The 25,818-nt window shown below is 43.6% G+C and overlaps 1 protein-coding gene across 1 annotated transcript in view; it reads left to right on the top strand.

Annotated features, from left to right (window-relative positions):
- Positions 1–25,818, top strand: part of CEP128 (centrosomal protein 128) — a 524,271-nt gene that overhangs the window by 451,337 nt on the left and 47,116 nt on the right. Inside the window, exon 21 of the mRNA XM_030215382.1 lies at positions 23,595–23,672. Within this exon, the coding sequence (XP_030071242.1) occupies positions 23,595–23,672 (78 nt within the window). The remainder of the gene's footprint in view (positions 1–23,594; positions 23,673–25,818) is intronic.

Below are 25,818 nucleotides of genomic sequence, written 5' to 3' on the forward strand. Positions count from 1 at the left end.
ACCGCTGTTACCACCTCCTCCGGCAGAGTTCCAGAGCTTAACTATTCGTTGAGTGAAAAAATATTTCCTCCTATTTGTCTTAAAAGTTTTTCCATGTAATTTCCTTGAGTACCCCCTAGTCTTTGTACTTTTGGAATGAATAAAAAATCAATTTACTTCTACATAAGTACATACAAGTATTGCCATACTGGGAAAGACCAAAGGTCCATCAAGCCCAGCATCCTGTTTCCAACAGTGGCCAATCCAGATCACAAATACCTGGCTCTCCATCAGTCACGCTGTAGCATTCTGATTGAGTTGGAACTGGTGCACACTCTTTTTGGTTTTTCATTGCGTAGGGTATTAGAGTAGTCCAGTCATGACCACAGTGGTCAGACTCGTTTTTTTCAATATATGGAGAGAGATTCACTAGTTGCTGCAGGTGAGGAAAGGAAGAATGAGAAACCAAAGGGAGAAGAGGAGAGTTCATACTTCCCAAATGATATTTTGAAGTCAGCTATGTGTCCACTTGTTTTAGGAACCCATAGAATATCTGTTTTGCTTAGTTTCAGGCAGAGTTTGTTGATCTTTTGCCATTTTTGTGTTGCTGTTAGACAGTCAATTTACTCAAAGCTGTGGGTAGATCTGATTCAGTGGGTATGAGTAGTTGCATATGATTGGCACAGATACAGAATTTTGTGTCATCAACCAAAGCAATTCAGCTAAAAGCTTGAGGTAAGTATCAAACATAATAGTTGACAGTATTCATCTCTGTGGTACCCAGCAGTTCAGTGTCCAAGCTGATGATGTGCTGTTGCTGAACAGATCTGACTGTTTTCTGTTTGACAAATAGGATTTAAACCATGCAAATACTGTGCCACAATACCTGACAGCCTTGAAACATAAGAACGTAAGAGTTGCCATATGGGGTCAGACCAATGGTCCATCTAGCCCAGTATCCTGTTTTCCAAACAGTGGCCAAGCCAGGTCACAAGTACCTGGCAGAAACCCAAATAGTGGCAACACTCCATACTACAAATCCCAGGGCAAGAAGTTGCGTCCCATGTTTGTCTCAATAGCAGACTATGGACTTTTCCTTCAGGAATTTGTCCAACCCTTCTTTAAACCCAGATGCACTAACCGCTGTTACCACCTCCTCCGGCAAAGAGTTCCAGAGCTTAACTATTCGTTGAGTGAAAAAATATTTCCTCCTATTTGTTTTAAAAGTTTTTCCATGTAACTTTCTTGAGTACCCCCTAGTCTTTGTACTTTTGGAATGAATAAAAAATCAATTTACTTCTACATAAGTACATAAGTATTGCCATACTGGGAAAGACCAAAGGTCCATCAAGCCCAGCATCCTGTTTCCAACAGTGGCCAATCCAGATCACAAATACCTGGCAACATCCCAAAAAAGTACAAAACATTTTATACTGCTTATCCCAGAAATAGTGGATTTTCCCCAAGTCCATTTAATAACGGTCTATGGACTTTTCCTTTAGGAAGCCAGCCAAACCTTTTTTAAACTCCGCTAAGCTAACCGCCTTTACCACATTCTCTGGCAACGAATTCCAGAGTTTAATTACACATTGAGTGAAGAAAATTTTTCTCCAATTTGTTTTAAATTTACTACATTGTAGCTTCTACTCGTTCTACACCACTCAGCACGTTGTTATGATCCATAGTGTCAAAAGCTAAGAAATCCAGCAATACTAGTACTGAGGTGGATCTCCTGTCATGGTTTCTGTGGGGATTATGAAGCAGGGATACAAGAACTGTCTCCGTTCCATACCAAGGTCTGAAGCTAAATTTACATGGGACTAGCCAGTTTCTTTCAAATACCCAGTGGAATTGATTCAGACAATCTATTCTGTAAGTTTTGCCAGGAAAGGGATGTTAGAAATCGGTCAGTAGTTTTCAGTTATGTCCTGGTCAAGGGATTTCTTTTTTACTAGCAGGCACATTAGTGTTATCCATACCTGTCCTTCCACAAGAGAAGAGTTAACAAGTTTGTTAGCTATACTGTCTTTGATGGGCAAGGGTCAATTTGGCTACAGGCCTTTAAGTTAAGGGCTCCTTCTGTTACCTAGTTTATTTATTTATTTAGATTTTGCTCACACCCTTTTCAGTAGTAGCTCAAGGTGAGTTACATTCAGGTACTCTGGATATTTCTCTGTCCCAGGAGGGATCACAATCTAAGTTTGTACCTGAGGCAATGGAGGGTTAAGTGACTTGCCCAAGATCACAAGGAGCAGCAGTGGGATTTGAATCGACCACCTCTGGATTTCAAGACCGTTGTTCTAACCACTAGGCCACTCCTCCACTCAGTTGAATGAGTCCCAGATAGCTAGGTGGGGGTGGGCAGAGGGGGTGCTCCTCATTAGTTGGTGGGGAACTACCTGTGGGGATTGATGGAGACCTTTAATTATGCTGGCAAAGTGTATGGTAAAATCATTGCTGGTTAGTTCTGTTGGGGGTGGTTGTAGTAGACCAATTACTGCTTAGCTGAATTTGAGCATATTCAATGTGTTGAGAGAAATATTGTTTTTTGGCTACTATTAAGGCCTGATGGTACATCGCCATGTGCTGAACCTGTCTTAATTTCAATGAGATTTTCCACCATTTTCTTTAAAAATGTATGTCTTTGATGCTTATGACCCATATTTCTGCCTTGAACCATGAAGAACATATGTGCATAGTGGTGGAGCTGTTTTTTTCTAAGTCCATCACTTAACGTGCATTCCAGATGTCAATCTGTTCTGACACTGTAGTCATCTTTTCATCCACATTAGGGTAGGACAAGGCCTGTAGCAGCTGGTACAGGAACCGATGAGAGAAGGAAAAATTCTAGACCTAGTCCTTAGTGGAGCGCATGATCTGGTGTGGGAGGTAATGGTGCTGGGGCCTTTTGATAACAGTGATTATAATATGATCAGATTTGATATTAGCTTTGAAGCCCTGGGGAACCCCACTAACTACCCTTCTCCATTGAGAATACTGACCATTTAACCCTACTCTCTGTTTTCTTTTAACCAGTTTTTAATCCACAGTAGAACACTACCTCCTATCCCATGACTCTCCAATTTCCTCTGGAGTCTTTCATGAGGTACTTTGTCAAACACCTTCTGAATATCAACCGGCTCACCTTTATCCATATGTTTGTTCACCCCTTCAAAGAAATGTAGTAGATTGGTGAGGCAAGATTTCCCTTCCCTAAATCCGTGTTGACTTTGTCTCATTAATCCATGCTTTTGAATATGCTCTGTAGTTTTGTTCTTAATAATAGTCTCTTCCATTTTGCCCGGCACCGACGTCAGACTCACCGGTCTATAATTTCCTTGATCTCCTTTGGAACCTTTTTAAAAAATTGGCATTACATTGGCCAATCTTCCGGTACCATGCTTGATTTTAAGGATAAATTACATATTTCTAACAATAGCTCCGCAAGCTCATTTTTCAGTTCTGTCAGTACTCTGGGATGAATACCATCCGGTCCAGGATATTTGCTACTCTTCAGTTTGTAGAACTGCCCTATTACATCCTCCAGGTTTACAGAGAATTCATTAAGTTTCTCTGACTCGTCAGCTTCGAATACCATTTCCAGCACCAGTATCCCACTGATGCTGGGTTCGATGGATCTTTGGTCATTCTCAGTATGGCAATACTTATGTACTTACGTAGCAAACTCTCAGCAGTCAGATTTCTGATGGCTCAAATTTCTTTCTAGCTCTAGTTGGGCCCATCCATTTTAGGTAGTCATTTTTAGAAAATGGGTAGAAATGGGTAGAAAATGATCCGTCCATGATAGGGCATTATCTCAACGCCACCAGCCTTATGTTCAGTGATGCCAGTCTTTCCAGAACACCAAGTCTAGTATATGTCACTTTTCATGGGTAGAGGTGAATCCTAGAGCTGCCCCTCTTATCAACGAAAATAGTGGTGGTGATGTCTGGTCTTTCAGTATGTGGGTTAAAGTCTCCCATGATCAATAACCTAAGGAAACTCAGCATTATCTCTATCACCAGATACAGAAGTTCTTGCATAGGTGATGCGTTGTGCTTTGTACACCACAAACAGCTACATTGGTTCCTTGTCTCCTATCTGCTTTAGGAAACATTTTGACTCAAAACAGGTGGGGGATGGAGACTCCGTGCAGTGTGATATTACTACTACTTAACATTTCTATAGCGCTACAAGACAGTCCCTGCTCAAAGAACTTGCAATCTTGATAAGACAGGTAAACAGACAGAACAATTAAGGGTAAGGGAATAAAGTGGTGAGGATAAAAGGACAGGGCAAGTGAGTTAGGAGTCAAAAGCAGTGGCAGTTTTCTACATGCTGCCGTGTGGAAGATCCTACCTCAATTCCTAGGCTCAGCTTCTTCTCCTTTTACCGCTGTGAGCTAGGGAGGCTGTAAAGGTGGTGTTCACAGCCCCTATACTAGATGAAGGGAGCTCTACCTGTGTTATAACAGTGACACTAACTGGCCATTTCTGTACATCTGTTTTATATGGATAGATGCGTTAGTACGTATATTTCTCAGTTGGTTATGACAAGTGAGTATTACATCCACACTTCTTTGAGACCGCTGGTGCTCTGTTTGGCCATTACCTGTAGCACCGTGATATCTACACATTCTTCTGCTTTGCATCAGCAAGGAAGTAACTGTGCATTTATAGTGGACATGGTGATAAGATGAAACGTTCCATCTTTTAGCAGGTTTCCCTCCACAGGAAAGGAATGGATGTCAAAACACAACTGGGAGAAACCCTAATGTTCTTTGTTATTTTGGCTCTGCTGTGGGCTTCTAGTTCAATCAGAGCATCTCTCCACTAGGTATTATTCTTCTAGCCTTCTTTCACAACTAGCTGGGGTTATCCCCCATTTTATGGAGCCACCAGGAGTTGCAGTGGTCGAGACTCTTTTTCCTAGGGACAGTTAAAGCTGCCCCTCATCCACAGCCAGCCAAAGAGGTCTTCTGCATGGCAGTTCAGAACCACTGGGCCAGTCCAACTTAACGGCTTTGTATAGTCAAGTAAATTGTCTAAAAATATAGCCTTTACAGACTGCTATTACTGCTTTAAATAAACACGAATGAAAAAAAACCTGTTAGAAATAAAGTAACAGAAAACAAGAACATATGTGAACATTGCATAATGTCTTGTTTCCTTCTTTAGTTCAGAAATTTGCATATGGTTATGAGAGCATTCGCTACATGAATGTTAGTGTATTAAATACATCACTGAACTTTAGCAATGGGTATACAAATTCATAATCTAGTACTAAAAAGGTAACATCTTATTTTCCTTTCCATGTTTTATTTTGTTTGATTTCTATTGATAATCTAGTACTGAAACTCATTATTTGGGTATCATTCTGGATTCACAGCTAACTGTGAAATCTCAGATTTATAGAGTTTCAAGTTTATACCGAGCTTGCTTTATCACTAATCGAAAAACCATCTATGCAGTATATGATACTAAAAAATAGAAGAAAAAGAGGGCTGTAAGTACCAAACTGTTTGAAAGTTACTTTTAAAATTATGTAGTTATACTAGGACATGAAAGTGGAATCACATGACCATAGAAAAGTTAAGGGACGCACTGAGAGCTGCATCCGAAGCTCAGGAAGTGTAGTTGGACTCTGGAACTCGTTGCCGGAAAATGTAGTGACAGCAGGTGGCCTTATGGAGTTTAAATGGGGTTTGGACAGATTCCTGAGGGAAAAGTCCTTTGAACATTATTACATTTTTTTTTGGGGGGGGGGGGGGTTGCCGGGTTCTTGAAGCCTGGATTGGCCGCTGTCGGAGACAGGATGCTGGGCTTGATGGACCATTGGTCTTTTCCCGGTATGGCGGTGCTTTTGTTCTTATGTACGAAGAGAAATAATGCTAAAGTAAGAGAGTGTCCCCATCACAGGGTGGTTTATTAACAGATTCACACCCCAGGGCCCCCCACAAAACACTGAGGGCCCCATTTTACAAAGCAGTGGTAAGCCCAACGCAAGTTTAAAGCTCACTAAAAAGGAAATACCGCCAGGCTACTGCAGCAGCCCGGCAGTACTTCCCACGCACAGTGCACCGTCATATCCAGTGCTACAAAAATATATTTATTTTTGTAGCGTCGATGTGTATCCGGCGGTAATTGATAAGGTCTCTCCCCCCCCCCCCCCCCCCCCATAAGAAAGACATCTTTTACCAGCTGTGGTAAAAGAGGACTTTGACGCACGTCAAAAACACATGCCAGCGCAGGCCCCCTTTTACTACAGCTTGGTACATAAGTATTGCCATACTGGGAAAGACCAAAGGTCCATCGAGCCCAGCATCCTGTTTCCAACAGTGGCCAATCCAGGTCACAAATACCCAGCAAGATCCCCAAAATGTACAAAACATTTTATACGGCTTATCCCAAAAATAGTGGATTTTCCCCAAGTCCATTTAATAACGGTCTATGGACTTTTCCTTTAGGAAGCCGTCCAAACGTTTTTTTAAACTCCGCTAAGCTAACCGCCTTTACCACATTCTCTGGCAACAAATTCCAGAGTTTAATTACAAATTGAGTGAAGAAAATTTTTCTCAGATTCGTTTTAAATTTACTACATTGTAGCTTCATCGCATGCCCCCTAGTCCTAGTATTTTTGGAAAGCGTGAACAGACGCTTCACATCTACCCATTCAACTCCACTCATTATTTTATAGACCTCTATCATATTTCCCCTGAGCTTCCTTTTCTCCAAGCTGAAGAGCTCTAGCCGCTTTAGCCTTTCCTCACAGGGAAGTCGTCCCATCCCCTTTATCATTTTTGTCGCCCTTCTCTGCACCTTTTCTAATTCCACTACATCTTTTTTGAGATGCGACCAGAATTGAACACATTGGTAAAAGAGCCCTTAGTTATTCTTGGTCCTCTTCCCTTTTTACTCTCAACACACGTGCTTTTATCCAAGGGGACAGGATTTCCATTTAAGGCCTGGCACAGAGGTCCCTTCAAATAATAACTCAGAAACAGGTGCTCCAACTGTTTACTGAAACTATACCCAAAACAGTTACAGCTTTGAGGAGGTCTTTCTACTGTAAGGCTCCACACTCTTTTATGTGTATTGCTGATCCCTCAGCCAGAAGTCTCAGGAAGAGACAGGTTGATGTGAGAAAGATGTTCCTGAGGGTCTGCTAAGGATGTGGGCATTGGCAGGGTGCCCGGCCCATCGGGCTGCCCATACTTTAGATCTGGGCATATCTCATCATTTGGACTTAATATCCTTAACTAACGTTTCTTTATCATTATTACCATGGATGGACCGTTATTTAATTAAGTTCTTTGTTTCTTTGACTGGACCGAACCCTTCTGTTCCCCATATCAGCTCATCCTTTCTTGATTTCAGCTCTATTGATGCTACTACCACCCCCCACTCTACACGCTGCCTTCCCCTCTGAATTTGAAGATTTACCACTTTCCACCCAGGTTGTTACCTGGAATACGATTCTGCCCTCTCTTCTTCAACCCTGTGTCCCATACAATGATACTTCATCATCGGCCTCATCTCATAAACCCCAGTATAATGGTGACCTGCTTTTGTGCCATGCTGAGAGGATCTAGCATAAATCACATTCCTCTATTCACCTTCATTCATATCACTTGCTCCTAAAGAACTACTTTAACCAATTTCTACTCAAACCTTATTTGTGAATCCCCTAACCAATCACACACACATTGTTTCATTTTTATATTTCAACGGTTTTTATTGAAAACAGTGTACACTTTTATCAACAACAGATATTCAGTATATACAACCAGTCATGAAATTCCATGCTATTCATACATCCAACAGTACGGGTCTACTGTTTTCTCGTATTTATTCCCTTTCTCCCACCCCCCCCCCCCCCCCCTTCTCCCCATCCCCTCCCTCCCCCCTGGAAAACTCATAATCCTCTTGAAGAAGAGATTGATCTGCATTCAGTATCAGTATAATGTTTATAGCACATTAAGCACAAAGCTCTTACCCTTAGCTGATAAGGTATCTATATATTTTCCCCAGATCTTCAAAAACTGAGTTTTTCGTTTTGGGGATCCTCTGGCTTCTCTTGCCTCCCACATCAGCAGCTGGTGCACCATGTTCCGCCAGTGCCAAAATTCTGGTACTGCCTCTGAAGTCCATTTTTGCAATATACATTTCTTTGCTAGCAGACACCCCTTACGAAAAAATAATGTTTCCTCTGAGGTATTTCCTCTGAACGACCCATATATATCCAATAACATCTGTGAGGGGGTTCCTATTACTTCACAGGACAGCAAATTTGACAGATAAGTGGCTACTCTGGACCAGAAGCCCTGTATGGTCTCACAACTCCAAAATGCATGATAGAATGTATTTTCTGCATTTTTACACCGTATGCATATGGAATTTTGTGTTCCCCCAAATTTTGCTAATTGTACTTGTGTGAAGTAAGCCCTATGAAGTACTCGAAAAGCACATTCCCGATAATAGGCTCCACTAACTAAGTTTGCAATACCTTTCACTTGTCTGTTTATATCCCAGTTGGAGAGGCCTATTCCCAAATCTTTCTCCCACCGTTCTTTAACTGTTGTCAGATCTTTAGTCATCCCCCCTGACCCTAACATTGTTTCATTTTTAAGTAAACTTTCATCACTTGGTCCTCGTCATTCTCTTCCAGCTACTTTAAGTGCTGATGATTTTGCCTACAGCTTTGTAGAAAAGGTCCTTAAAATCATTTGTGTACATTTCCTTTCCTGTCCAGGTTCCCATACTAACCTTTCCACCTTTCCTCTGTCTCCCCCCCCCCCCCCCCCCCCCCCCCCCCCCCCCCCTCCTCTTTTCATCTACCGCTATTACTATAAGTTCTACTTGGTCCCACTTTATCATACCAGCCTGCTTTGAGCTTTCTAATTTTCTCAAATTCTTTTTTTTAAAAAGTCATATTGTGTATGTGGCCCTCAGCCTCCATCTTGGCTAGATAATCCGAAGCATAAACTACTTACTTTTGCCTCCTCTGTGATTAGAAATAGTCTTTCAATTGGGGTTGCTCCTACCCCCTGGAAAACCCCAGTTGTCCATCCCATTCTAAAAAACATCCTCTCTCGACAAGTTTGAATCATCAAATTATCAGCCCATTTCACATAGACCTAGAAAAGATCGTATTCCTCCAACTAACTGATCATATTGAAGCATCCAATATGTTTCACCCCATGCACTATGGTTTCTGGCATTGTTTTCCTTGGCTTAACAGCTGTCTTTGACTTGGTAGATCACTCTTTACTTCTTTCTCATCTTGCTACTACAGGTATCTTCATTCTCTCTAATGGAAAGTTTGTGGTCTGCATCCTGTACTCTTCAATGTGGTGTTCCACAACGTTCTATTCTCTTTGCCTCTTCTTTTTAATATTTTCCTGGCTCCACTAGTCCTTTTGATTCAGACTGCTGGCTTGAAATTCTACATCTATGAAGATGACATTCTCTTGGTTTCCACTTATGTCTCTGTTTCACCCAATCTTTCTACTCTGCAAATATGCCTCGACACCATTGATCGCTGGCTATCTTCTAATCGCTTGGTCCTCAACCTCGCTAAATCTCTAGCACTTTGGGTGACTAGGCATACTCTGACAACTTAGTTTAGCTCCTACTATTCGTGGTTCTCCTCTTAAGCTTGTAGATTTTTTTAGAGTTATCCCTACTTTCTTTTTCCCCTCAGTTGTACGCTCCTGATTCTCTTCTCTATGTTCATTTCACATTCTTCACTCTTTTTTGGATGATGATGCTTGTTCTATACTTCTCCATTCACTAGTCATTTCAAAACATGATTATTGTAATGTTTATACTGGTCTTCCATCCTCCCTTCTCAAAAAATTACAGTCAGTTCAGAACACGTCTATACACATTCTGTCAGGTGTTCGACGCTTTCATCCTATTTCTCCTGTATTTAGACAGCTTCATTGGCTTACAATCACCTTTTGTGTTCAATATAAAATCCTAATCGTAACTCAGAAAGTACTTCATTCACAAATTCTAGCTTATCTGTCATCTTTGATTATCCTATATAAATCACTACATCTTTTACATTCCTCAACCCAAAATCAGTTAAGCCACCCCTGTAGTAGCACGTACTAACTTCAGAGTCTCAAAGAGCATTGAATTGGTAATAACCTTTTAGAATTAGTCAGCCACTTACAGACCTGCCAAGTCTACCACTTTCACAGGTCATCTCCTGCATTCCTGTTGGTGTGTGGAGTTCTCCTGCTGAGCAGCAGCAGCTGAAGACACATTAATAAGACATCACCTCCTGCTGCCGTAAGACCAGTCTCGTGATAACAGCTGCAAAATCTCACTTCTCTTATAGCAAGACTGGTCCCATGACAGCAAGAGATGACGTTTTATTAAGCCATCTCCCACTGCCTGAGGGGGGAGCGACATCTTGGTGCCATCTGACGTCTGTCAGGGGTGGAGCCAAGAGATAGGATATTGGGGGCATGGCTGGAAAGAACTAGGGAGTGGTCAAAATCTCCCTCTTAGTGATCCAGCCCCTTGGCAGCTCTGCACTCATGGTGATAAAAGTATGTCTTGGTTAGTTGGCATTTTGTTCTTCCAAATGAGAAACCTAGCTTTACATCAACTCTGATCTCAGGCTTCCACCCTAGCAATACTACTGATGTACGATGCAGCTCTCAGGTTAGGGCTCAACCACTGCACCTTTAAGTGACATCCCACTGGAGGCTTTATTGGAAGAGCTAAGTCCTCCACCAGGCTCTGGTGTGCCACAGTGTTGCCCTGGCATGAGAGCATCAGAGTGAGACCTCATACAGAATAGAGCACTCCCAAACTTCTTCATTCAGGTCTTAGTGGTGGAGAAGTAGCGTTAAAATTGGAGAGGGAGCCAGGTCTGCAGGAAGAAGAACATAAGTTGCCATACTGGGACAGATTGAAGGTCCATCAAGCTCAGTATCCTGTTTCCAACAGTGACCAATCCAGGTCAGAAGTATCCCAGAACAGTAAAACAGATTTTATGCTGCTTATCCTAGGAATAAGCAGTGGATTTTCCGTAGTCCATCCTAATAATGGTTTATAGACTTTTCTTGTAGGAAATTATCCAGACCTGTTTTTTAAATCCTGCTAAGCTAACTGCTGTTAACATTTTCTGGCATTTAATTCTAGAGTTTAATTACACATTGAGTGAAGAAATATTTTCTCTGATTTGTATTAAATTTACTACTTAGTAACTTCATTGTGTGCCCCCTAGTCCTAGTATTTTTGGAAAGAGTAAAGAAGCAATTCAAATCTATGTGTTCCACTCCACTCAGTGGTTTATAGACCTCTATCATATCTCCCTTCAGCCCTCTGTTCTCCAAGCTGAAGAGCTCTAGTCACTTTAGCCTTTCCTCATAAGGAAGTCATCCCATCCCCTTTATCATTTTCGTCACCCTTCTCTGTTCCTTTTCTGATTCCACTATATCTTTTTTGAGATGCGGTGACCAGAATTCTGTCCCACTTCTGGATTGCTCAAGCCCTGCCAGCCAAAGTTTCACCGCTGGAGCCCTGCAGGCTCTGTCTAAGAAGCACGCACAGAAGCACCGGCATCAGGCCGTTAGAACACCCTGCCGACTTCTGCTACTCAGGCAGCATGGAAACTTCGGCTACAGGGCTTCAGCACCCCCGCCAGCCCTGTATTAGCTGCCACAATGTTAGCCAAGCCCCCCCCCCCCCCCCCCCCGTGGCTACACCACTGCGATACAGGCCACTCAGATATTATCCATATAAGCGCCGAGAAGCCACAGACAGGGAAGTTATACACTGAAGGATGGATGTGAAGCGTCTGTTTACGCTTTCCAAAAATACTAGGACTAGGGGGCATGCGATGAAACTACAGTGTAGTAAATTTAAAACAAATCAGAGAAAGGTTTTCTTCACCCAACGCATAATTAAACTCTGGAATTCATTGCCGGAGAACGTGGTGAAGGCGGTTAGCTTGGCAGAGTTTTAAAAGGGGTTAGATGGTTTCCTAAAGGACAAGTCCATAAACCACTACTAAATGGACTTGGGAAAAATCCACAGTTCCAGGAATAACATGTATAGAATGTTTGTACGTTTGGGAAGCTTGCCAGGTGCCCTTGGCCTGGATTGGCCGCTGTCGTGGACAGGACGCTGGGCTCGATGGAACCTTGGTCTTTTCCCAGTGTGGCATTACTTATGTACTTATGAACATACAGCTTCCTTTGAATGTCACCCCCTAAGTATTTTTCAAAATAAAAATACAGAAGACATTGAATTCTATTGTTTTTTTTTTACTGCTGCATATTGAGTCTAAAATAAATCCAAATTCATGATTGTGATTTAGACCTTTCCCTCAGCAAACATATCAACTGCCGCAGATGAAGAGGTTTCAGAGTAAAAGGATTAAGCGTCCCTGTTCCTATCTCCCCACTTGTAAACTCCCACACAATAGCCGTGATGAGCAAACATAACATTAAGTAAAAAGTAGATAATCCTGGAACTATTAACCATTCATGATATGGCTTTTGAAATAAATCAGCATCGCTGGTAAAAGTGAGTACAGATGCAGCCGCTGGGTCTTATCGAGTTCATCGGAGTATCCGCAGGCTTTGTTCCTCTTTAACTAATGAGCAGACAGACATGATTGTGCTCTTCAGCCTCTTGTTATCTGCATTTATGGCACATCATTTGCTTGTTTCTGGGAGATAATTAACATTGTTTAATTGTCCTTTTTTGTCAGCCGATGCTGCCGTCTTTCATAGGATTTTATTCCACATGAGTAGGTCTGTCTTCTTCAGCAGATGAGTACGGTTAATAATGACAGAAATAGGGTTCTTCATCCTCCATTACGGGGTTGCACTCCAAGCCAGGAAAGCCGTCGATATTTTTGTATTTTATTTTATTTATAGCGGCATTTATAGCCCACGTTTTCCAAACATGTTCGGTTCAATGTGGCTTGCGATGTTAGAACTCGTGTTGGCACTCAGACAGGGAGTGGAGTGGCGGAGTGGCCTAGTGGTTAGGGTGGTGGACTTTGGTCCTGGGGAACTGAGTTGGATTCCCACTTCAGGCACAGGCAGCTCCTTGTGACTCTGGGCAAGTCACTTAACCCTCCATTGCCCCATGTAAGCCGCATTGAGCCAGCCATGAGTGGGAAAGCGCAGGGTACAAATGTAACAAAAATAAAATAGATACTATTGGAGATTCTACATGGAATGTTGCTACTGTTGGAGATTCTACATGGAACACTACCAACATTCCATGTAGAAGGCTGCGCAGGCTTCTGTTTCTGTGAGTCAGACTCACAGAAACAAAAGCCTGCGCGGCCACATTGGTGATCTGCAAGGGCCGACTTCTACATGGAATGTTGCTAGTGGAATAGCAACATTCCATGTAGAATCTCAAATAGTAGCAACAGTGGAGGAGTGGCCTAGTGGTTAGAGTGGTGGACTTTGGTCCTGGGGAACTGAGTTCGATTCCCACTTCAGGCACAGGCAGCTCCTTGTGACTCTGGGCAAGTCACTTAACCCTCCATTGCCCCATGTAAGCCGCATTGAGCCTGCCATGAGTGGGAAAGCGCAGGGTACAAATGTAACAAAAATAAAATAGATACTATTGGAGATTCTACATGGAATGTTGCTACTATTGAGATTCTGTTGCTACTGTTGGAGATTCTACATGGAATGTTGCTATTCCACTAGCAACATTCCATGTCGAAGGCTGCGCAGGCTTCTGTTTCTGTGAGTCTGACGTCCTGCACGTCAGACTCACAGAAGCAGAAGCCTGCACGGCCACACTGGTGATCTGCAAGGGCCGACTTCTACATGGAATGTTGCTAGTGGAATAGCAACGTTCCATGTAGAATCTCAAATAGTAGCAACAGTGGAGGAGTGGCCCAGTGGTTAAGGTGGTGGACTTTGGTCCTGGGGAACTAAGTTCAAATCCCACTTCAGGCACAGGCAGCTCCTTGTGACTCTAGGCAAGTCACTTAACCCTCCATTGCCCCATGTAAGCCGCATTGAGCCTGCCATGAGTGGGAAAGCACGGGGTACAAATGTAATTAAAAAAAAAAAAAAGATACCAGGTATGTCGCATTGGTAACTGGCTGGGGTCAAGCACTGAATATCCAGTATAAAAACACTGCCCGCCTTGGGTTAAATATTACCCCGGTGTGTTTAGGACCCACCAGGCAGTTGGGTTTTCAGGATAGCCCTAATGATTATGCGTGAGAGACATTTGCATATAAGAACATAACATAAGAGTAGCCATACTGGATCAGACCAATGGTCCATCTAGCCCACTATCCTGTTTTCTAAACAGTGGCCAAACCAGGTCACAAGTACCTGGCAGAAACCCAAATCGTGGCAACACTCCATACTACAAATCCCAGGGCAAGCAGTTGCTTCCCATGTCTGTCTCAATAGCAGACTATGAACTTTTCCTCCAGGAATTTGTCCAAACCTTTTTTAAACCCAGATACGCTAACCGCTGTTACCACATCCTCCAGCAAAGAGTTCCAGAGCTTAACTGTTCGTTGCGTGAAAAAATATTTCCTCCTATTTGTTTTAAAAGTATTTCCATGTAACTTCCTCGAGTGTCCCCTAGTCTTTGTACTTTTGGAACAAATAAAAAATCGATTTACTTCTACTCGTTCTACACAGGATTTTGTAGGCCTCAATCATATCTCCCCCCCCCCCCCCATCGTCTCTTTTCCAGGCTGAAGAGCCCTAAGCTCTTTACCCTTACCTCATACTAGAGGAGTTCCATCCCCTTTATCATTTTGGTCGCTCTTCTTTGAACCTTTTCTAATTCTACTATAATGGAGATAAACATGTAAATCTGTCTTATGCGTATTCAGATGGAATACCCTGAAAACCTGACTGGCTGGTGCCCCCCCCCCCCCCCCCCCCCCCCACCCAGGACAGTTGTCAGACCCACTGCCTTATATTCTTTTTGGAAGCAGAGCTGCCGGCATTGCCTCCTCTTCTTGCTAACAGGCTACTTTATCATTTTCTTCTCCCTTCCAGTAAATTTAATGGGGAAATTGATCGTTCGTCAGATCTTCCTCTTAGGAATGTTTAGTTCTTGGCACATCTGCAGCTCTCACCACACTCTAAAAGCTTCCTGAGAACGACTGCCAATTAACACTCAAACCCACAGGTTACTTCCTGTCTTGGGGACTGAATCCCGTTTTCTCATTATTAGTCTCTGTTTAATGCACCATCTAATTTTTTTTTTTTTTTTTAATGAATGGAATGAAAGTGATAAGTTTTTAGTGTGGTCAAACTTCTATCTCCACATCTCTGATTGTGAGGTCACCTGTCAGCTGTAATGCTGATTTGATATTTTGGGTCTGCTAGCACAGCATCTCTGTGGGGTACAACACAAAACTATCTGTACTTCAGGAAGCAGGTGAAAGCTTGGCAACACACACACACACAGTCGCTCACACTCAAACTCCTACCCTAGCTAAGATAATATTCAAGCACCTTTCTGACCTCATCTGCAACTCTCTTTAATTAGTCTCCTTATTTTCTTACTCCTGTTATGCTGTTTTATCTATCTATATGTTCCATCTTTGCTTACACCCTATGCCGTCTATTAAAATGTTCTATTACATGTCATGTTGACATTCGAAGTAGCAGTGGTGTACCAAGGGCGGGGCGGTCCATCCCGGGTGTCAGAGGGTGGGGAGATGCTGCGCTGGCGCCCAGCTCCCCGCCTACCTACCAGCTCCGTCGCCAGACGACCCTCTTCTCCTGCCACCCGGCACCTGACCCAGCCTTTTAAAAAAATCTCTGAAGCGGCGGCGCAGCGCCTCGCGTCTGCTCTGCATGTAAAGGAAGAAAAATCACGTCATCGGCTAGCCTTCCCTCACTGTGTCCCGCCCTCTGATGTAACTTGCTATTTCTGCGAAGGCGGGACACAGTGAGGGAAGGCCGGCCGACGAGGCAATTTTTCTTCCGTTACACGCAGAGCAGACGCAAGGCACCGCGCCACCGCTTCAGAGATTTTTTTAAAGGTTGGGTCAGGTGCCAGGTGGCAGGAGAAGAGGGTCGTCTGGCACCCCCCCCCCCCCCACCCGCTGTGTTTTAAGTTGGGTGGCTGTCGGAAAGGCAGCACGCTGAAAGTTAGGCACCATTTATAGAATACGCTTTGCACTGCGCCTAACTTTGACACAAGGATTTACACCAAGTAAACCCTGGTATAAATCCTCGTGCCTAAATTAGACGCAGATCCCCCTTATTCTATAACAGCACGCATGAATTGTAGTAACGCACCTGATCTTCCAGTGACCCCCCCCCCCCCCCTATTTTTGGAGCAGCACCTAAAATTTGCACACAAGTCCTTGGGACTAAAACAGCGCAGGTAAATTTTAACTGTCAGCTAGTACCGATAATTGATTATTTGCACCCAGTTATCAGCACTGATTGACTCATTCAATTAAATTGCACATGCGCATGATTTTAAGCGCCAGTTATAGAATTGGGGTTAGTGTGCACTAATTCTATTAGCGGATGCTAAGCTTTAGTAAAAGTGCTCCTCAGTTTTGTACCTGAGATAGTGGAGGGTTTAAGTGACTTGCCCAATGTCACAAGGAGCCGCACTGGTTGGCCTACTGCTCTAACCAATCTACTGGAAAAAGACAATCCTCTGGCAACGAGATCCACAGCTTAACTATTCTTTGAGTGAAAAAAAGTTTCCTCCTATTTGTTTTAAAAAGTATTTCCATGTAATTTCCTCGAGTGTCCCCCTAGTCTTTGTACTTTTGGAACAAGTAAAAAATTGATTTACTTCTACTCGTTCTACACCACTCAGGATTTTGTACATGTCAATCTTATCTCCCCTCATCAGTCTCTTTTCCAAACTGAAGAGCCCTAACCTCTTTAGCCTTTCCTCATACGAGAGGAGTTCCATCCCCTTTATCATCTTGGTCGCTGTTCTTTGAACTTTTTCTAATTCCACTATATCTTTTTTGAGATACGGTGACCAGAACTGAATGCAATACTTAAGGTGCGGTCACACCATGGAGCGATACAAAGGCATTATAGTATTTTTGGTCTTATTCACCGTCTCTTTCCTAATAATTCCTAGCATTCTGTTTGCTTTTTTGGCTGCCGCCACACACTGAGCAGAAGATTTCAGCGTATTATCTACAACGACACCTAGATCTTTTCTGGAGCGTTGACCCCCAAAGTGGACCCTGGCATCAGGTACTGTAACTATGATTCGGATTATTCTTTCCAATGTGCATCAACTTGCATTTGTCCAAATTTAATTTCATCTGCCATTTGGACACCCAGTCTTTCAATTTCCTAAGCTCTTCCTGCAATATTTCACAGTTTGCACGTGTTTTAACAACCTTGAATAGTTTTGTGTCATCTGCAAATTTAATCACCTCACACATTGTCCTGATTTCCAGATCATTTATAAATATGTTACATAGCACCGGTCCCAGTACAGATCCTGCGGCACTCCACTGTTCACATAGTAACATAGTAAATGATGGCAGATAAAAACCTGATCGGTCCATCCAGTCTGCCCAACAAGATAAACTCATTTTATATGGTATGTGATACTTTATATGTATACCCGAGTTTGATTTGTCCTTGCCATTCTCAGGGCACAGACAGTAAGTCTGCCCAGAACTGTTCCTGTACTAAAAGTTATTATTATTATTATTATTTATTGCATTTGTATCCCACATTTTCCCACCTATTTGCAGGCTCAATGTGGCTTACATAGTTTTAACAATGGCATTACAAGATATCAGATAGAGTTAGTATTGTGCAGAGATTAAGTAGGGAAGAGAGAAGAAGGAAGGGAATGGTTAGGGTAGTTATAGAGGTGGATTTTCATAACTGAGTAGGTTGGTGAGGTGGATTAGTGAGGTTATCGGTTCTCGTTGTAGGCTTTGTTGAAGAGGTATGTCTTCAGGGCTTTGCGAAAGGTGGTTATTTCGTTGATTGTTTTCAGGTCTGTAGGTAGTGCGTTCCATAACTGCGTGCTCATGTAAGAGAAGGTAGTGGCATGCATCAGCTTGTATTTTAGTCCTTTACAGCTGGGGAAGTGCAGGTTGAGAAATTTGCGGGATGATCTTGTGGCGTTTCTGGGAGGTAGGTCCACGAGCTTTAGTATGTATATTGGAGTGTCTGCGTGAATGATTTTGTGTACAATCGTGCAGATTTTGAACACAATTCGTTCCTTAAGTGGGAGCCAATGAAGTTTCTCTCTTAAGGGTTTTGCACTTTCATATTTAGTTTTTCCAAATATGAATCTGGCGGCAGTATTCTGGGCAGTTTGGAGTTTTTTGATAGTCTGTTCTTTACAGCCAGCATACAGTGCGTTGCAGTAGTCCAGATGACTTATTACCATTGACTGTACCAGGGTACGGAAGATGTATCTTGGGAAGAACAGTTTTACTCTTTTGAGTTTCCACATGGAGTAGAACATCTTTTTCATCGTGTTTTTCACGTGGGCTTCAAGAGTTAGGTTTCTATCAATGCTGACTCCAAGAATTTTCAAGTTTTGAGAGATAGGAAGAGACCAGTATGGTGTGATTATGGTGGAGACATTTTTTGTGTTATGTTGCGAGGTGAGTACAAGACATTCCAGCTTATAATCGAAAGAGAAAAACGCCTATATTGCGACCCAAATCGAGAGATGGGCGTCTTTCTCCCGTGGGCGCCCAAATCAGTATAATTGAAAGCCGATTTTGGGCGTTTCCAACTGCAATCCGTCGCGGAAACGGGTAAAGTTGATGGGGGCGTGTTGGAGGTGGAACTGGGGCGTGGTTATTCGCCGAGGAGAGATGGGCGTCTTTAGCTGATAATAGAAAAAAAAGGTGTTTTTACCGCGATTTTGGGTCACTTTTTTGGACCCTTTTTTTTCACGAACAGGTCCCAAAGAAGTGCCCCAACTGACCAGATGACCACTGGAGGGAATCAGGGATGACCTCCCCGGACTCCCTCAGTGGTCACTAACCCCCTCCCACCAAAAAAACCCCACTGTAAAAACTTTTTTTCCAGCCTGTATGCCAGCCTCAAATGCCGTACCCACCTCCATGACAGCAGAATGTGTTCTATCCTATGACAGCCTTTCCCTGGTTCTGATGTGGCTCTCGGGTGGGTGTGACACCTTTTCTGCTAAGGGCACTGCAAAGTCACATCAGCAATGCATTGTGGTGGGTGTAGGGTATTGGGCTCCGTGATTCCAGTAGCTTGTGGCAAATGCTCACGATGTTGGTAGTTGGTAGGCTGTACTCCCATGGTGCTTTTCCCCCTGCTTACTAGGTCAGAGTGTGCCATGTTTTGTTTCCGGTAGTCCATGAGGTAGTGGCCATTTTTTGTAAGCCAGTTTTAGATCCCTTTCACGTGTTAGCCACGTTACAGAACTTAGTTCTTACCTTGAATGTGGCTGAAAGAGCTTTGTACAGCATTCTGCCAGCTCTGACCTACTGCTAATCTCAGTACCAGGGAGACTCGTTGCCAGTGGGGCACAACCTCTGATCTGCAGTTAACTGTGAGTAAGCGTGCTTATTCCAATAAAGGACATTTTCGTAGAGATTAGTCTTCAGGTGTCAACTGGTGTGCCAATGTTATATAGCAGCAACAAGTCCTAGAGGCCTGCATGTATGCAGGTCCCTGGAGCACTTTTAGTGGGTACCGCAGTGCACTTCAGCCAGGTGGACCCAGGCCCATCCCCCCCCCCCCACCTGTAACACTTGTGCTGGTAAATGGGAGGTCTGCAAAACCCACTGTTCCCAGATGTAGGTGCCCCCTTCACCCCTAAGAGCTATGGTAGTGTTGTACATTTGTGGGTAGTGGGTTTTGGGGGAGGGGGTTAGGTACTCAGCACCCGTGGTAAGGGAGCAATGCATGTGGGAGCGTTGTCTGAAGTCCACCGCACTAACCTCTAGGGTGCCCAGTTGGTGTCCTGGCATGTCAGGGGGGCGAGTGTACTACGAATCATGGCCCCTCTCATGACCAAATGGCTCGGATTAGGACGTTTTTGAGCTGGGTGTTTTTAGTTTCCATTATCGCCAAAAAAAACAAACGCCCAGCTGAAAAACGTCCATTTTTTCGAAAATATGGTCTGTCCCGCCTCTTCACGTACCCATTTTCAGACATAGACGCCCATGGAGATAGGCGTTCGCCCCACCACGTGTTTTTTCTGCGTTTAGTTTTAGTTGGAATGCATCTGCTCATGTGTGCATTGTTTGGAGGCTTTGGTTGATCTCGTTGGTGATTTCATTTAAATCATGTTTGAATGGGATGTAGATTGTGACGTCATCTGCATATATGTAGGGGTCGAGGTTTTGGTTGGCTAGAAGTTTGGCTAAAAGTATCATCATTAGGTTAAATAAGGTTGGTGAGAGGGGGGATCCTTGGGGGACTCCACATTCAGGTATCCATGGGGGTGATCTGTCCGCGTTCGTTGTTACTTGGTATGATCTTGTGGTCAGGAATTCTTTGAACCATTTGAGAACTGTGCCTCCTACTCCGAAGTATTCTAGTATATGTAATAGTATTTCATGATTAACCATGTCAAAGGCACTGGGCATGTCGAATTGTAGGAGGAGTATGTTGTTACCAGTTGCAATTGCTTGTTTGAATGAGTTCATTGCGGACAGTAGAACAGTTTCGGTGCTATGATTTGACCGAAATCATGATTGAGATTCGTGCAGAATTGAGTGATTATTTAGGTATTCAGTGAATTGTTTCGTCACTATGCCTTCCATGAGTTTGGTTATGAGCGGAATAGATGCTACTGGGCGATAGTTGGTTAGGTCCATTGTGCTTTTCTTAGCATCTTTCGGTAGCGGAGTAAGTAGGATGTTTTCTTTATCTGTGGGGAAGAACCCATTTTGAAGCCTGTGATTTACGTGGTTCGTGAGGTCTGTTTTGAATTATTTGGGTGGCAACGTTGAAGCCCCTTAATATTTACATTTCAGCCCATCCATATCTATTCAGTCATGATCAGGGCACAGGCCGTAGAAGTCTGCCCTGCTCTGGTTTTACTCTCTAAATACCGGCGTTGCCACCCAATGTCCGCTAAGATTCCATAGATCCATTCCTTCTAAACAGGATTCCTTTGTGTTTATCCCACGCATGTTTGAATTCCATTACCATTTTCATCACCACCTCCCGCGGGAGGGCATTCCACATATCCACCACCCTCTCCGTGAAAAAATACTTCCTGACATTAGTACTGAGTCTGCCCCACTGCAACCTCAATTCATGACCTCTAGTTCTACCGCCTTCCCGTCTCCGGAAAAGGTTTGCTTGAGGTTTAATACCTTTCAAATATTTGAACGTCTGTATCATGTCACCCCTGTTTCTCCTTTCCTCCAAGGTATACATGTTGAGGTCGGCAAGTCTCTCATACGGTTTGCAACGCAAATCCCATCCTCCATTGAGAGAAATGACCACTTAACCCTACCCTCTGTTTTCTGTCCAATAACCAATTCCTAATCCACACCAGAACCTTGCCTCCTATCCCATGACTCTTTAATCTTCTCAGGAGTCTCTCATGAGCAACTTTATGAAAAGCTTTCTGACAATCTAGATACATTACATCAACCGGCTCACCTTTATCCACATGTTTATTCACGCCTTCAAAGAAATGAAGCAAATTGTTGAGGTAAGACTTCCCTCGGCTGAACCCATGCTGACTCTGTCCCATTAAACCATGTTTGTCCGTCGTTATAATAGTTTCCACTATTTTACCCGGCACCAGCGTCAGGCAGACCAGTCTGGAATTTGTTCACACATCTTTGTAGTCACTGTTCTATAAAGGCGCGCACATAAATTTTTCCACACAGATCCGAAAAGGGGGCATAGCCAGGTCAGTGGCGTTTCTAGCATTTTGGCGCAGTGTTTTAGAATTCAGGGGATCTGCGCCTAATTTAGGTGCAAGGATTTACACCAGGGTTCAATTGGTGTAAATCCTCGCGTCCAAAACTGGGTGTTGATCCCAGCGCTAAGCGTTATTCTATAAACGGTGCCCAACTTGGAGCAGCCTTTATAGAACAGCACTTAGCCTACATTTTTGGGGGTGACATATACATAAGTACATAAGCACCGCCATACTAGGAAAAGACCAAGGGTCCATCCTTTCTCCGACAACGGCCAATCCAGGCTTCAAGAACCCGGCAACCCCCCCCCCCCCCCCCCCCCAAAAAAAAAAATGTAATAATGTTCAATGGACTTTTCCCTCAGGAATCTGTCCAAACCCCCTTTAAATTCCGTAAGGCCAGCTGCTGTCACTACATTCTCCGGCAACGAGTTCCAGAGTCTAACTACACGCTGAGTAAAGAAAAAATTTCTCCTGTTTGTTTTAAATCTATCATATTCTAGCTTCATCTTGTGTCCCCTGGTTTTGTTGTTGTTTGAAAGTGTAAACTAACGTTTCACATCTGTCCGCTCTACTCCACTCATTATCTTGTAGACTTCTATCATATCACCCCTCAGTCGCTTTTTCTCTCAAGCTGAAGAGCCCTAACCTTCTCAGCCTTTCCTCATAGGGAAGTCGTTCCATTCCCTTTATCATTTTCGTCGCCCTTCTCTGTACAGAATCGAGTTCTGTGTATCTTACTGTAGCAGGAAAGAGCAGTGTCTTTACTAAAAGGCTAAGGAGGCCATCTCAATGGAAGGGCTGCACGATGCTGTATCACGGCACTGGGTTGAGTGTTGTGAAGGTAGCAAAAGCCTCAGCAATTCCTCAGTGACAACACCTAGCAGCCAGCTTTAGGGTCCACTTTGATGTATCCCCGAGCTAAGGACTGTCACCCCAATTGCTGGGCTAGAAGAGTCAGGAGGGGATAGAAAATAGGACCCAAAATAGCCTTAGCATGCTGGTGAAACTGGAAGACAAGGAAGTTGGACAGGTAGGCTCTATCCAAACACATGGGAGACGTATGTATTTCCAAATCTTTATTGAGGAACAATCAGTTGAAGAAGAATAGAGTCAATTGATTGTTCCTCAATAAAGATTTGGAAATACATACGTCTCCCATGTGTTTGGATAGAGCCTACCTGTCCTACTCCGTTCCCCTTTGTCTTGAATACTTCACGTAGGAATCATCGCACCTCCACTGTATGTGGTATTTTGCCTGGTGAAACTGGAAGTCCAGAGGAGCAAAGAAAAATAGAAAAGACAACAGACTTATCCTGCATTCTGTACTGGTCACCCACAGGCAAATGTATAAATTCTGTCATACCTTGTTCTAGTGTAATGGTAAAGTAATGTTTTTGTGTATGCTTAATCAAATTGCAAGTTAAGACTGTAAGTGAAGGTTTTGCTGAATGAGATGCCTTGTCTGGAAAATGGACTTTCATTGAAGGATCACCAAATCAAGAGAAAGAGGGCTGTGGTGAAAGGTTTTTACAGTACGAAGATAAACTCAGGTTTAGCCAAGAAAAGCATAGGTTGAATGTCTCCCCCCCTCACCCCCCCCCCCCCCCAATGCAGGTAAAAGTGGACAGGGTTAGGGCAAGGCAGACACAGTATATCCATACAAAAGGACCTGTCGTTCCACTGCCAGTAGGCGTGTTAAAGCACTGTGGCCAGTTTGAAAATTGCTGTTTAGGTCTTTCATATTTTTTTCCCCATATGTAGAGCACCAGAGTGGCCCTGGAGCATCTGGAATCTGTTCCTGAGAAATTGAACTTATTGGAAGATTTCAAAGACCTTGGGGTGAGCACATTCTTTTACCTTATTTGAAAGTACTTATATCAGTGCTTCCCAATCCTTTTGTAGCTGTGACCCCCAAAATTGCAGCCAAATAAAAAAGTGTGAACCCCTAGTGCAGAAGAATGATGTACCTATGGAGAACTCACCTAAGTCGTGACCCCGTTTGGAGTCCCGATCCACAGTTTGGGAAGCTCTGACTTGTATCCTCCTCTCCATGGTTTGCAAGGGCATAGCCAGACCTCATGGTGGGAGGGGGCCAGAGCCTGAGTTGGAGGGGGAGCACATTTTGGTCTGCGCCACCCCTTCCTTGCCTCTCTCTCCCCCCCCCCTCCCCCCACTGCTGCAGCAAATACCTTGGCTGGCGACCCAACCCCCGCCAGTTGAAGCCTTCTCCAGCGCCGGTCTCTGGTTCCGCCGCATAGCCTGCCAAGTTCCCTCTTCCCCTTCACGTCCTGCACGCTCCTTTTAGTGAAATTGAACAGTCTCAATTTCACTAAAAGAAGTGTGCAGGATGAGAGGGGAAGAGAGAGCAGGGCAGGCAACGTGCCAGTGCTGGATTAGGCTTCAGCTGTCGGGGATTGGGGACCCCCGCTAGCAAAACCAGGGGCCCAGAGGAAATTTGGGGGGGCCAGGCCCCCGTTGCCCCACATACCTATCAAGAGAATTAATGTGATGCTTCATTACAGGAGAAGCTACCTACTGCAGTCCATGCTTGCTTAAAGAGCAGAACTTGCAGCCTGCTGGTTTACTAAATGTTGAAAGAAAGTTGAGCCAAAGTTTGGTGGAAGAGATGTGGGGGGATGAAGGTGATGACTCAATAAAGGGGTCGATATTCTGCGGGAATTATCCAGGTAGGGAGCAGCTCCTACCTGGATACGTCCTGCTGACATGGTCCATACCTGAATTTTCAGTAGCAGTTTCCGGTCAGACCGCCTCTCCACTATCTGGGTAGTGCAAGTTGGTCTGGATTGGAGCTTGGGTGGTGCCAGGAGTTAGCAGCAATATTCAGTCCATTAACCAGGTAACTGCCGAGATAAAGTTAAGACAGAAAAAGGCTGTTCCCTATCTTTGTCTGGTTACCTGGGATGAGTTACCTCCAAGTCCAACGAAGCAAACACCACAGAAGGTGATCTCTCCACAGGAGAACAAAGACAAACGAACAACAGTGGATCCAAAAAAAGTCCTCTCACAGTTGGTGTCTTTCTAAACAAGGTCTTTCAAAGGCCTTGTTTAGAAAGACACCAACTGTGAGAGGACTTTTATTGGATCCACTGTTATTCGTTTACCTGGGATGCGTAGCACCAATCATCACTGAATATCTGGGTATAAAAAGCCCACGGCCGCAAACATTTACAAAAATCATGGACCGAATATCAGGGAGAAGGTTATCACTGAGAGAGAAAGGAAGATTTCATAGGTTTACAAGTGCAAAGTGATGCATGTGGGAAAGAGGAACCCGAACTATAGCTACGTAAGGCTCTAGGTGTCATCATTGATGATATATTGAAACCCTTTGCTCAGTGTGCAGTGGTAAAAAAAAAGCAAATAGAATGTTAGGTATTATTAGGAAAGGAATGAAAAAAAAATGAGGACGTTATAATGCCTTTGTATCGCTCCATGGTGCCACCGCACCTTGAATACTGTGTGCAATTCTAGTCACCACATCTCAGAAAAGGTACAGTGGAATTAGAAAAGGTACAGAGAAAGGCGACAAAAATGATAAAAGAGATGGTACGACTTCCCTATGAGGAAAGGCTGAAGCGGCTAGGGCTTTTCAACTTGGAGAAAAGACGGTTGAGGGGAGATATGATAGAGGTTTATAAAATAATGAGTGGAGTGGAACGGGTAGACATGAAGCATCTGTTTACTCTTTCCAAAACTACTAGGACTAGGGGGCGTGCGATAAAGCTACGAAGTAGTAAATTTAAAACGAATCAGAGAAAAGTTTTCTTCACTCAACATGTAATTAAACTCTGGAATTTATTGCCAGGAATGTGATAAACACGGTTTTAAAAAGGTTTGGACGGCTTCCTAAAGGAAAAGTCCATAGACCGTTATTAAAATGGACTTGGGGAAAATCCACTGCTTATTTCTGGGATAAGCATCATAAAATGTTTCGTACTTTTGGGGGATCTTGCCAGGTATTTGT

This window comes from Microcaecilia unicolor, chromosome 9 (genome assembly GCF_901765095.1).
Source record: "Microcaecilia unicolor chromosome 9, aMicUni1.1, whole genome shotgun sequence".
NCBI classification, from domain to species: domain Eukaryota; kingdom Metazoa; phylum Chordata; class Amphibia; order Gymnophiona; family Siphonopidae; genus Microcaecilia; species Microcaecilia unicolor.